General features: G+C 52.6%; 1 protein-coding gene across 9 annotated transcripts; it reads right to left on the bottom strand.

Annotated features, from left to right (window-relative positions):
* Positions 1-341: 341 nt before the first annotated feature.
* Positions 342-11,595, bottom strand: LOC128325816 (uncharacterized). 9 transcript variants are annotated; one of them, XM_053251678.1, is made up of 14 exons: positions 11,179-11,595; positions 9,488-9,586; positions 9,035-9,174; positions 8,288-8,386; positions 7,500-7,744; positions 6,931-6,978; positions 6,291-6,356; positions 3,785-3,856; positions 3,327-3,410; positions 2,986-3,057; positions 2,211-2,300; positions 2,010-2,099; positions 1,800-1,898; positions 342-1,256 (listed from the first exon to the last, which is right to left on the bottom strand). In XM_053251678.1, exons 6-14 carry the CDS (start codon positions 6,943-6,945, stop codon positions 867-869), a joined length of 978 nt encoding a protein of 325 aa, XP_053107653.1. In that variant the 5' UTR covers positions 6,946-6,978; positions 7,500-7,744; positions 8,288-8,386; positions 9,035-9,174; positions 9,488-9,586; positions 11,179-11,595; the 3' UTR covers positions 342-866. The 9 variants fall into 9 exon arrangements, with proteins under 9 accessions (XP_053107653.1, XP_053107648.1, XP_053107640.1 ...); XM_053251673.1 differs by having other exon boundaries at positions 8,976-9,174; XM_053251665.1 differs by lacking the exons at positions 6,291-6,356; positions 7,500-7,744 and having other exon boundaries at positions 8,976-9,174; positions 11,179-11,226; positions 11,319-11,595.
* Positions 11,596-12,885: the final 1,290 nt, after the last annotated feature.

A 12,885-nucleotide genomic window follows, 5' to 3' on the forward strand; every position in this document is an offset into this window, starting at 1 on the left:
ATGCAGTATCTTCCACCCAATCTGCCTGAAACCCATTAGGACCGGGGAGACCCGAGTTCGAATCCCCATTCAGCCATGAGACTTGCTGGGTGACGCTGGGCCAGTCACTTCTCTCTCAGCCTAGCCTACTTCACAGGGCTGTTGGGAGGAGAAACCTAAGTATGCAGTACACCACTCTGGGCTCCTTGGACAAAGCGCGGGATATAAATGCAAAATAATAATAAAATAGAAATAATAATAAAAATACATAATGATGTTATATACAATGTTATGTACACAATTACATAAAATCGTTGTGTGTTAAATTTTGAATACACACTCATCGTAGTTCGAATTTTTATTTTCCACGTGAACTAAGGGCGCTCAACAGAGTGTTGCATCTGGGCGCCAGATCCCCGAGAGCCGTCCCCGTCTCTCGGGACATCCCTGGAGGCGTCAGATATCCTTCTGGAAGCCTCCTTACGTCTCTCGATGTGCTCTTCGGATTTCTCCAGGTCCGTTTGAAAGAAAAGGGAGTGGATGAATCTGCATTGGGGAGGCACTTCCCCCCCCCCACCCGTCTCACACGGGGCCAGGCACTCCCCACCTTTGGAGACCGGTGCCCCGCTCCTTCCGCTGAGGCACCCCCTGAGATGTGGGGCAAGCCGCGAGACCCCTCTGACTGGACACACCAGTGGGAGGGCCGCCGTTAGGAGAAAGGCCGAGCCCCTCCCGGGGCTTGCGTCTGGGCAGCGTGACTCCAGAGTCTCCCCTCCAAGTCATGGGTCGGGCTGCCCCTCTTAATTCGGGGGGGGGCTCGGCACTCCTTTCCCAAAGCCTGTCGGTCAGGCTGAGGGGAGGGCAGGGCTCCCTCTGCCAAAAGCAGTCTAGCCGTTGGCGGAGCAAAGACCGGGGCGGGTCCACATGCTTCGGCCTGAGCCCAAACGGGGTGGGGACCAGGCTGGGCAGCCGCATCTTGGGCCAGCCCTGGGCTTGAGTGGCTGCTGCTCCGGCTCCTCCCAGCACTCCCACCTGATGGCTGCACGCTGAAAGGGGGAAAGCCGGCTCTGCCACTGGCGGGCCAAGTCAGCTTTGGCTCGGGGGGGCTCCCCGTTCCAGAGACAAAAGGCGATCTGGTGGGCTGCTGTGCCGGGGGTGGACTGGGCCCGTTCCACTGCTCGGTGGCCTTCCCTTGAGTCTGGCCTGGCTCCTTTGAGCTCCGGGAGAGAGACGGCGGGCTGCGGGCCGCTGGTGGCGGAGAGCCTCCGCTTGGAGAGCTGGCGGGAGACCAGGGTGGGGCAGAAGCAAGAGAAGACAGCCGTGAGCTGACACTGCTCCCCGTTCCCCCCATCACTCCCCAGGCCAGCTGTGACCCACCATCTCCCACCAAGCCAAGGAACGGAGGCACAGGGGAACTCGTGAGGCCCTGGGCTGTCCTGCTCTTCCGTGAGCCCCTCTGCTTTCCTGCCTCCGTTCTCGAAGGAGACGGAGTGCAAATGGCAGCCGCCGCCACCCCCAACGCCTGGGAGGCTGTTCGCTTGGCAGGGGCTTCTGACTGAAGAGGGGTGTCTGGCCGGTCACTCAAGGTTTGTTTGGCGTGTGAACCTGGCCTTTTCGTATTTATTTCATTCATTTCTGAAAATGTGCTTATATGCCGCCTCCTCCGAGGACTCTAGGCAGTGAGCGTACAGCAGTATGAAAATAATAATATATTACAGGGCACATGCCTGGCGGAACAGGTGGGCCTTCAGAAGGGCCTTCAAAGCAGCCGGGGAGGGGGCTAATATTATAAAATAAGAATAATAAATCCGAGGCCTTACCCTCTCCAACAGCCTGGCCTGCTTGCTGCCCTGAGGAGGGACGGCCGGATTCATTTGGCTGGTGGCAGACAGCGTCCTCTTGGGCAGCTGGTGGCCGATCTGGGTGGGACAGAAGCAAGGGAAAGCAGCCGTGAGGTGATACTGAGCCTTCGGAATCCAGTGCTATAGAACTAAATAATAATAATTATGATAATAAATCTGTGGCCTTACCCTTGCCAAGGGGGTGCCTCCCGTGGGTGGCATGGCCACTGTCCTGCTGCCGGCAGGGGAGATGGCGAGCTTGGAGAGCTGATGGCAGAGCTGGGTGGGACAGAAGCAAGGGAAAGCAGCCGTGAGGTGATACTGAGCCTTCGGAATCCAGTGCTATAGAACTAAATAATAATAATTATGATAATAAATCTGTGGCCTTACCCTTGCCAAGGGGGTGCCTCCCGTGGGTGGCATGGCCAATGTCCTGCTGCCGGCAGGGGAGATGGCGAGCTTGGAGAGCTGATGGCAGAGCTGGGTGGGACAGAAGCAAGGGAAAACAGCCGTGAGGGGAGACTGATCGTGGACCCAATGCGAATTCCAGTCAGCTTCAACTGAAACAATGCTAATTTAGTGCTCTATTGTTAAGGGTTCTTAAAAATTTATTTGTTTGATTATGATACTTGTTCGATTATGATACTTATGATATTTGTTCAAAAAGATACTTTCTTGAAGTTTTTTTCCATGAAACTTATTCAGTCGCATGCAAAACTGATATAATCCTTACATATAGATGGCTGCCATTAAATACTGCCTCCTGATCCCACCTACAGAGACCAAGTTTTGCATGCACCATCCTGCCACTGAAATGAGCTGGATGTACTGCTCTCTCTTTTTTGGACACTGGGATGTCCTCAGGGGGAATTAAAATACTTTTCCTGCAGTTTTTTAAAATAATAATTCTGATAATCAGAATACCCAATTATCGACAGATAGCTGATCTGCTACTATCACGCATATTTCTATGCCACGTCTCAACAAAGTCCTCAAAGTGCTTGGCATAGACAAATCACTCTAATAAACAAATAAGATGGTCCCCTCTCCCAAAAGGGCTCTCAATCTAAGAGAGATTCTCGGTAGAAACCAGCAAGGGCCACTCACTGGTGGGATGCTGTGCTGGGGCCAGTTCCCTGCTAAGAAGACTGATCTGTGGTCTTACCTCATCCGAATCCCCTGTGTGGGGTCGCTGAACTGGTGGCCTCCTGGAGTTCTGTCCTGAATCCACCTGTTGCTGTGAGATGTGGTGGGTGGGACAGAAGCAAGGGAAGACAGGCTTAAGATGAGGCTTCATGGCACCAAGGCAACATCCAACGAAGCCCCAAAGCCTCTTCTAGGCAGAGGCATTCGGGACTTGGAGGACCAGCTTCCCGGGATGCAGAGGGAGCTGACCGTGGACCTGACTCTGAACTGAGTTTGGGCGACTCCCCCTCCCCAAACTACCTTCAGAAAAGCTCCTATATAACTAATAAAATAATAATAATAATAAATCTGTGGTCTGACCTTTCCCAAGGGTTTGTCCTGCTTGCCTGCGGGCTTCTTAGTGCGCTCAACAGAGGCTTTCACCTTGGCGCGCAGGCGGCGGAGCTGGGTGGGACAGAAGCAAGGGAAAACAGCCATGAGTTGATAGTGATGGTGGACCCGATGCGAATTCCAGTCAGCTTCAACTGAAACAATGCTAATTTAGTGCATTATTGTTAAGGGTTCCTAAAAATGACACTTTATGGAAGGTTTTTTTAAAATGAAACTTATTCAATTGCATGCCAAACTGATATATAAATAAATGGCTGCCATTAAATACTTCCTCCTGATGACCTAAAAATTGCAGCCGCTGGTTCCCTCTCCCCAAAGGGCTCATCTTCTGAAGGGAAAGGCTAGGTAGAAACCAGCAAGGGCCACTCACTGGTGGGATGCTGTGCTGGGGCCAGTTCCCTGCTAAGAAGACTGATCTGTGGTCTTACCTCGTCCAAATCCCCTGTGTGTGGTTGCTGAACTGGTGGCCTCCTGGAGCTCTGTCCCGAATCCACCTGTTTCTGTGAGATGTGGTGGGTGGGACAGAAGCAAGGGAAGACAGGCTTAAGATGAGGCTTCATGGCACCAAGGCAACATCCAACGAAGCCCCAAAGCCTCTTCTAGGCAGAGGCATTCGGGACTTGGAGGACCGGCTTCCTGGGATGCAGAGGGAGCTCGCTGTGGACCTAACTCTGAACTGAGTTTGGGCGACTCCCCCTCCCCAAACTACCTTCAGAAAAGCTCCCCATGGGGTGGTTTCTTGCTTTTGTGTTTTCTTTCTCCTATGCCTACATCTTCAACTGACCCAATGCTAGTTTAATGCTTTTTTAAGGGTTTTTTTCTTTTTAAAAAATGATACTTTTTTTGAAGTTTTCTCATGAAACACATACAGTTGCATGCACAACTAATATAATCCTTACATACAGTATAGGTGGCTGCCATTGAATACTTCCTCCTGATCACACCTACAGAGACCAAGTTTCGCATGCACCAACCTGCCACTGAACTGAATGTACTCCTTTCTTTGACACAGGGATATCCTCAGGGAACATTTGCCTCATTTTCCTGCAGTTTTTTGGATAATAATTCTGATTATCAGACTTCCCAATTTTCTACAGATACCCTTGGCTGCTTGGGCCTGAGGCCGAAAGATGTGGGGGAAAGTCTCGGCAATCTCCTCTTTGGCCTGCTGTGCTGAGCTTGCTGCTGCTCCTGCTCCTCCCAGCACTCCCACCTGATGGCTGCACGCTGAAAGGGTGAAAGCCAGATCTGTCACTAGTGGGCCAAGTCGGCTTTTGCTCGGGGGGCTCCCCATTCCAGAAACAAAAGGTGATCTGGACCGTAGCGCGGTGGCCAAATCTGCTACTATTAGGAATATTTCTGTGCCACTTATCAACCATGTCCTCAAAGGGCTTGGCATAAACTAATCATTCTAATCCACAAACAAGATGGTTCCCTGTCCCGAAATGCCTCCTAATCTAAAGGGAAACTCTCGGGAGAAGCCAGCAACAGGCCCTGGCGGGTTGCTGTGCTGGCGGTGAGTTGGGCCAGCTCCCTCCAAAGAAGAGTCCTCTTCCGAGTGAGTTGGGAGTTAGCGAGTGACCTGGGAGAGCGCCTCCTTCTGCATGATCCCCACTGGACATGGAGGCCATTGAGAGAGGTCCTTCTCCGGAATCTGCCAGCTCACCAGCTCAGGCCTTCTCTGTGGTGGCTCCTGGGCTGGGGTCTGGAATGCCCTCCCTATAGCCATTCATTCATGATTCAACATCATTGATTGATTGATTGATTGATTAAGTGCCGTCAAGTTGGTGTCGACTCTTAGTAAGCACATAGATAGATTCTCTCCAGGGTGGTGACTTGTCTTCCACTTGGCCTTGAAGGTCTCTCAGTGGTTCATTCATGGCTGTCGTCATCAAGTCCATCCAACTTGCTGCTGGTCATCCTCTTCTTCTCTTGCCTTCCACTTTTCCCAGCATTATGGACTTCTCAAGGGAGCTGGGTCTTTGCATCATGTGTCCGAAATATGAGAGTTTGAGCCTGGTCATTTGTGCCTCGAGTGGAAATTCTGGATTGACTTGTTCTAGGATCCATTGGTTTGTTTTCCTGGCTGTCCAGGGTCTCCTCAAAAGTCTTCTCCAGCACCCAAGTTCAAAAGCGTCAATACTTTTTCTATCTTGCTTCTTCAAAGTCCAGCTTTCGCATCCATAGAGCGTCACGGGAAAAACCACAGTCCGAACGATTCTCATCTTTGTAGGTGTAGACACGTCACGGCATCTCAATATCCTTTCCGAGGCCTTCATTGCTACCCTACCAAGTGCTAGTCTGCAGAGTATTTCTTGACTGCTGGCTCCTTTACGTTGACCGTCGATCCTAAAAGGCAGACACTATCCACCACTTCAGTGTCTTCATTCTCAATTCTGAGGCTGGTTGCTGTCCCTGTTGTCATCAGTTTAGTCTTCTTGACATTTAGTCGTAGTCCCGTTTTCCCACTGGGCTCCTTGACCTTCATTATTAGAGCTTGCAGATCCTCCGCCTTCTCAGCTCTCAGAGGGGTGTCATCAGCGTAGCTCAGGTTCTTGATGTTTCTTCCCCCAGCTTTCAAACCACGCTCATCTTCTCCCAATCCAGCTTCTCTCAGTATATGTTCAGCATATAAGTTGAATAAAGAGGGGGAAAGTAGACAGCCTTGCCTTACTCCTTTACCAGTCTGGAACCAACATCATTACCCGCCTTTAAAGGAGCCCTGAAGACAAATCTTTCTAGCCTGGCTTTCAGAAAGCTGTGGATGTTTTCAGTTGTTTTACTGTACATGGTTGTTTTTCTGGCGTTTTTATCTTGCCTCTTTTTGTCTTCAGTTTTGTGGATCAGCTAGAGCCTTTGGAATCCAGTGCTATATAACTAACTAACTAACTAACTAACTAACTAAATAAGTAATCAATCAATCTGGGGCCTTACACTCATCGGCTTGCTGGCCGGAAGAGGAATGGCAGGCTTTGTGCGGCTGGCAAGCTGGTGGCGGATCTGGGTGGGACAGAAGCAGGGAAAACAGCCGTGAGTGGAGAGTGAGAGTGGACCCCATGCTCAGTCCAGACCCCTTCAACTGAAACAATGCTAATGGAGTGCTTTATTGTTCAGTATCGTTACGTTTATTGAAGTTTTTTTCAATGAAACTTATTCAGTTGCATGCAAAACTGATCTACTCTTTATGTATAGTTGGCCGCCATGAAATACTCCCTCCTGATGACCTAAAAACTCCCTCCCCGCTTTCTTCCACCTGAGCCAGATCTTCGATCCAGCCATCGGGGTCCCAAAGGGATTGAGTTGGCTTTCTGACTGACAGGGCATCCATCTAGGACTCCACCCAGAATGGAGTTCCTTCATAAATGCCTTTCATATTGATGGGAAACTATGAATTGGCTCCAAGTTACTTGACTCTCAGCACACACGCATGCCGAACTATATTCCGCTGTGTTGGGCCTCTGTGCACTCGGCTATATTGAGAAAAGGATTCTCTCACCGCAGGGAATTTCCAACACTGGAAGCCTCCATCCTGCTGCCAAACAGGCAACCGCCTCCCCACACCTCCATGGCCTACCTTACGTCTTTCCATATATTGGTCGAATTTTTCCTGCTCCTCGTAATACTGTCATTTAAAAGAAAAGGGAGTGGATGAATCTGCATTGGGGAGGCACTTCCCCCCCCCCCCAACCCGTCTCACGGGGGCCAGGCACTCCCCACCTTTGGAGACCGGTGCCCCGCTCTTTCCGCTGAGGCACCCACTGAGATGGGGGGCATGCCGCGAGACCCCTCTGACTGGACACACCAGTGGGAGGGCCGCCGTTAGGAGAAAGGCCGAGCCCCTCCCGGGGCTTGCGTCTGGGCAGCGTGACTCCAGAGTCTCCCCTCCAAGTCATGGGTCGGGCTGCCCCTCTTAATTCGGGGGGGGGGCTCGGCACTCCTTTCCCAAAGCCTGTCGGTCAGGCCGAGGGGAGGGCAGGGCTCCCTCTGCCAAAAGCAGTCTTGCCGTTGGCGGAGCAAAGACCGGGGCGGGTCCACATGCTTCGGCCTGAGCCCAAACGGGGTGGGGACCAGGCTGGGCAGCCGCATCTTGGGCCAGCCCTGGGCTTGAGTGGCTGCTGCTCCGGCTCCTCCCAGCACTCCCACCTGATGGCTGCACGCTGAAAGGGGGAAAGCCGGCTCTGCCACTGGCGGGCTAAGTCGGCTTTTGCTCAGGGGGGCTCCCCGTTCCAGAGACAAAAGGCGATCTGGTGGGCTGCTGTGCCGGGGGTGGACTGGGCCCGTTCCACTGCTCGGTGGCCTTCCCTTGAGTCTGGCCTGGCTCCTTTGAGCTCCGGGAGAGAGACGGCGGGCTGCGGGCCACTGGTGGCGGAGAGCCTCCGCTTGGAGAGCTAGCGGGAGACCAGGGTGGGGCAGAAGCAAGAGAAGACAGCCGTGAGCTGACACTGCTCCCCGTTCCCCCCATCACTCCCCAGGCCAGCTGTGACCCACCATCTCCCACCAAGCCAAGGAACGGAGGCACAGGGGAACTCGTGAGGCCCTGGGCTGTCCTGCTCTTCCGTGAGCCCCTCTGCTTTCCTGCCTCCGTTCTCGAAGGAGACGGAGTGCAAATGGCAGCCGCCGCCACCCCCAACGCCTGGGAGGCTGTTCGCTTGGCAGGGGCTTCTGACTGAAGAGGGGTGTCTGGCCGGTCACTCAAGGTTTGTTTGGCGTGTGAACCTGGCCTTTTCGTATTTATTTCATTCATTTCTGAAAATGTGCTTATATGCCGCCTCCTCCGAGGACTCTAGGCAGTGAGCGTACAGCAGTATGAAAATAATAATATATTACAGGGCACATGCCTGGCGGAACAGGTGGGCCTTCAGAAGGGCCTTCAAAGCAGCCGGGGAGGGGGCTAATATTATAAAATAAGAATAATAAATCCGAGGCCTTACCCTCTCCAACAGCCTGGCCTGCTTGCTGCCCTGAGGAGGCACGGCCGGATTCATTTTGCTGGTGGCGGACAGTGTCCTCTTGGGCAGCTGGTGGCCGATCTGGGTGGGACAGAAGCAAGGGAAAGCAGCCGTGAGTTGAGACTGATCGTGGACCCAATGCTAATTCCAGCCAGCTTCAACTGACCCAATGCTAATTTAGTGGCTTATTGTTAAGGGGTTTTTAAAATGAGACTTTTTTTGAAGTTTTCTTATGAAACACATACAGTTGCATGCAAAACTAGTATAATCCTTACATATAGATGGCTGCCATTAAATACTTCCTGCTGATGACCTACAGAGACCATGTTTTGCATGCACCATCCTGACACTGAAATGAGCTGAGTGGATACTTTTTTTTGACACTGGGACGTCCTCTGGGGAAATTCTACATCACTTCCCTGCAGTTTTTTGGATAATAATTCTGATCTGCTACTATTACGCATATTTCTATGCCACGTCTCAACAAAGTCCTCCAAGTGCTTGGCATAGACAAATCACTCTAATAAACAAATAAGATGGTCCCCCTCCCAAAAGGGCTCTCAATCTAAGAGAAACGCTTGGTAGAAACCAGCAAGAGCCGCTGGTGGGATGCTGGGCTGGGGATCGATCGGGCCAGTTCCCTGCTAAGACGACTGATCTGTGGTCTTACCTCACCTGAATCCCCTGCGGGTGGCTGAACAGGTGCAGATGGCCGCGCAGAGATCGTACCCGAAATGAACTGTTGTTGTGAGATGTGGGTTGGACATGGTGGGAATCCCCCTTGGTTTTCCTTGGCAGATGGCTTCAGCGGGGGGATTGGGAGGCTGGCAGGACGCAGCTGTGGCTCTTTGGAAAGGCCAGATCCTCAGCTAGAAGAGAGGGAAAGAGAAGAGAGTGTTAATTACTGCTCCCCATTTTATTTCGCTGCATTTGATTAAGGAAGGTCAAGGTATAATAGACAAGTATATAACACATTTCCCCCTAACATTAAGGACATGATGATCTATTGACTCCTTGGCAGGATTTGGTTGTTTGTGCACAAGAAAGGCATACCTCCTGATGACCTACAGAGACCACTTAATTTTGCGGAATAACTATAGCCTTTGGAATCCAGTGCTATATTACTAATATAATAACAACAACAACAACAACAACAACAATAATAATAATCTGAGGCCTTACCATCTCCAGGAGCCTGGCCCGCTTGCTGCCCTGAGGAGGCACGGCCGGATTCATTTTGCTGGTGGCGGAGAGCCTCCGCTTGGGCAGCTGGTGGCCGATCTGGGTGGGACAGAAGCAAGGGAAAGCAGCGGTGAGGTGATACTGAGCCTTCGGAATCCAGTGCTATATAACTAAATAATAATAACAACAACAACAACAACAACAACAACAACAATAACTTAAGAATGGCAACTTGAAGAAAGAAACAGAGGTTTTAATACTGGCTGCACAAGAACAGGCACTAAGAACAAATGCAATAAGAGCAAAAGTGGAAAAATCCACAACAAACAGCAAGTGCTGCCTTTGTAAAGAAGCAGATGAAACAGTGGACCACCTAATCAGCTGTTGTAAAAAGATCGCATGGACTGACTACAAACAAAGGCATGACAAGGTAGCAGGGATGATACACTGGAACATCTGCAAAAAAGACAAGCTACCTGTAGCCAAGAATTGGTGGCACCATAAAATTGAAAAAGTGGCAGAAAATGAAGATGTAAAAATATTATGGGACTTCCGACTACAAACAGACAAACATCTGCCACACAATACACGAGATATAACTGTAGTGGAGAAGAAAGAAAAACAAGTGAAAATAATCGACATAGCAATCCCAGGGGATAGCAGAATAGAAGAAAAATGGGAAAAATCACCAAATACAAAGATCTACAAATTGGAATGGAAAGGCTGTGGCAGAAAAAGACCCAAATCATCCCAGTGGTCATTGGTGCCCTGGGTGCAGTCCCAAAAGACCTTGAAGAGCACCTCAGCACCAGAGGGGCCACAGAAATCACCATCAGCCCGTTACAAAAAGCAGCTTTGCTGGGAACAGCCTCTATTCTGCGACGATATCTATAACAACTGACAATCAAATTCTGGCATCCCAGGTCCTTGGGAAGGACTCGATGTCTGGATCAAACCAACCAGTCGATCACACCTGCCTGGCTGGGTCAACCAGAGATCATAAATCTGTGGCCTTAGCCTTGCCAAGGGTATGACTCCCGTAGCTGGAAGAGGCCTGGTGGGCTTTGTGCTGCTGGCAGGGGAGATTTTCCGCCTCGAGAGCTGATGGCCGAGCTGGGTGGGACTGCAGGAAGGGAAAACCGCTGCCGTGCGGTGAGAGTGAGAGTGGACCCCATGCTCAGTCCAGACCCCTTCAACTGAAACAATGCTAATGGAGTGCTTTATTGTTCAGTATCGTTACGTTTATTGAAGTTGTTTTCAATGAAACTTATTCAATTGCATGCAAAACTGATATCCTCTTTATGTATAGTTGGCCGCCATGAAATACTCCCTCCTGATGACCTAAAAACTCCCTCCCCGCTTTCTTCCACCTGAGCCAGATCTTCGATCCAGCCATCGGGGTCCCAAAGGGATTGAGTTGGCTTTCTGACTGACAGGGCATCCATCTAGGACTCCACCCAGAATGGAGGTCCTTCATAAATGCCTTTCATATTGATGGGAAACTATGAATTGGCTCCAAGTTACTTCACTCTCAGCAGACACGCATGCCAAACTATATTCCGCTGTGTTGGGCCCCTCTGCACTCGGCTAGAATGAGAAAAGGATTCTCTCACCACAGAGAATTTCCAACACTGGAAGCCTCCATCCTACTGCCAAACAGGCAACCGCCTCCCCACACCTCCGTGGCCTACCTTACGTCTTTCCAAATGTTCTTCGAATTTCGCCTGCTCTTCGTAATACTGTCATTTAAAAGAAAAGGGAGTGGATGAATCTGCATTGGGGAGGCACTTCCCCCCGCAATCCATCTCACACGGGGCCAGGCGCTCCCCACCTTTGGAGACCGGTGCCCCGCTCCTTCAGCTGAGGCACCCACTGAGATGTGGGGCATGCCGCGAGACCCCTCTGACTGGACACACCAGTGGGAGGGCCGCCGTTAGGAGAAAGGCCGACCCCCTCCCGGGGCTTGCGTCTGGGCAGCGTGACTCCAGAGTCTCCCCTCCAAGTCATGGGTCGGGCTGCCCCTCTTAATTCGGGGGGGGGCTCGGCACTCCTTTCCCAAAGCCTGTCGGTCAGGCCGAGGGGAGGGCAGGGCTCCCTCTGCCACCCACTTGGAAGTCTTGGGTTTAGAAGCAGTCTCGCCGTTGGCGGAGCAGGACCTCTTTGGCAGCCCGGGGCAGGTCCATCTGTTTCGGCCGCAGCCCAAATGGGGTGGGGACCAGGCTCGGCAATCTCCTTTTCGGCTTAGGCTGGTGTGGCCGCTGCTCCCAATCCTCCAAGTGGTGCTCCCAGCGCTCCCACCTGATGGCTGCACGCTGAAAGGGGGAAAGCCGGATCTCTCACTGGCGGGCCAAGTCGGCTTTTGCTCGGGGGGGCTCCCCCGACCTGGACCCACCTGGGTGGTTTGGGTCTCAGACCAGCCTCCCACGTGCGAAGGGCAGCTGCCCCCTGGGAACTCTCTGCGTTCCCCCAGGGCGTCCCCCTGGCATGACCACCCCTCCGCCTTGGCCAGCGCCACAGGCCCACCTCTCACCCACCAGCTCACACCACCAGCCGGGCCCCCTTTTCTGGGGCCAAGACGCTTACGCTTTCCCCTGGGACTCCTGCGGACGGCTGCTGGCTGCTGCCCGTGCAGTGAGCCCTTCAGGAGGAATCCCGGCTGCCCCTCGCAGAACTAGAGAGCCAGCAAACCACTCCCGCTCCCAAGGAATGAGAGAGGGCCTGCGACCACCTGCAGGTTTGCCTGGCATTCGCCGAAGCAGCACCGCCCTCGAATGCATCCTAGACCAGCGTCCCTGCCTTGGACCCCCAATTCCAAGCTCCCCCCAGTGACGAGGGTTCTTTGGGCAAGCCACTCGATGGCCAGAGACAGCCCCAGTCAGCAACATCCTCTACTGTAGTCAGAGGCGCTCTTCCCCCTGGACGTCTGGGGAAGAAGCACGCACCCTCCCCCCCCCCAATCTCTTTAGTCTGTCCTGGGTGGTCCAGGCTCCAAAATTCCCCATCTAGATGGAAAGAGAAACTCCTCGTACCAGAGGTCTCACGGGCGGCTTCTCCTCCTTCCTTCCCTTCTTGAGAAGTCCCGGGAACATTGGAGGCTGCCGTGGACCAGGGAAGAGAAAACAAGGGGCCTCGGTGGCATAACGCCCACACCCCGTCTGCCCGCAAGGGATCCATCGGCCCTTCGGCAGTGCTCCCGAGAGAGCCAGGACCGTTCACAGCCGAGGGCGTGGAGGAGGACAGCTCTTGTCCTTTCCCACCCCTTGTAAACTGGGCCCCCTTGACGGCAGGAAGAATGCAACCTCCTTGGGGCAGAGACCTGCCTTGGGCAGACTGACACCCCCCCCCCCCCGCCAGCAGACTTACACTTCTCATGGGAAGCTGGTGGTGGAGGCCCCTCA

The sequence above is a fragment of the Hemicordylus capensis genome, chromosome 1 (assembly GCF_027244095.1).
Source record: "Hemicordylus capensis ecotype Gifberg chromosome 1, rHemCap1.1.pri, whole genome shotgun sequence".
Taxonomy (NCBI): domain Eukaryota; kingdom Metazoa; phylum Chordata; class Lepidosauria; order Squamata; family Cordylidae; genus Hemicordylus; species Hemicordylus capensis.

Bases quoted from the DNA above. Each gene is read 5' to 3' on its own strand.
- LOC128325816 (XM_053251665.1), bottom strand. From the start codon at position 8,341: ATGAATCCGGCCGTGCCTCCTCAGGGCAGCAAGCAGGCCAGGCTGTTG. The intron at 3,411-3,784 runs GTAAGACCACAG...TGTCCCACCCAG, and splicing joins ACACAGGGGATTTGGACGAG to CTCCGCCGCCTGCGCGCCAA. The intron at 2,100-2,210 runs GTAAGGCCACAG...TGTCCCACCCAG, and splicing joins GAGGCACCCCCTTGGCAAGG to CTCTGCCATCAGCTCTCCAA.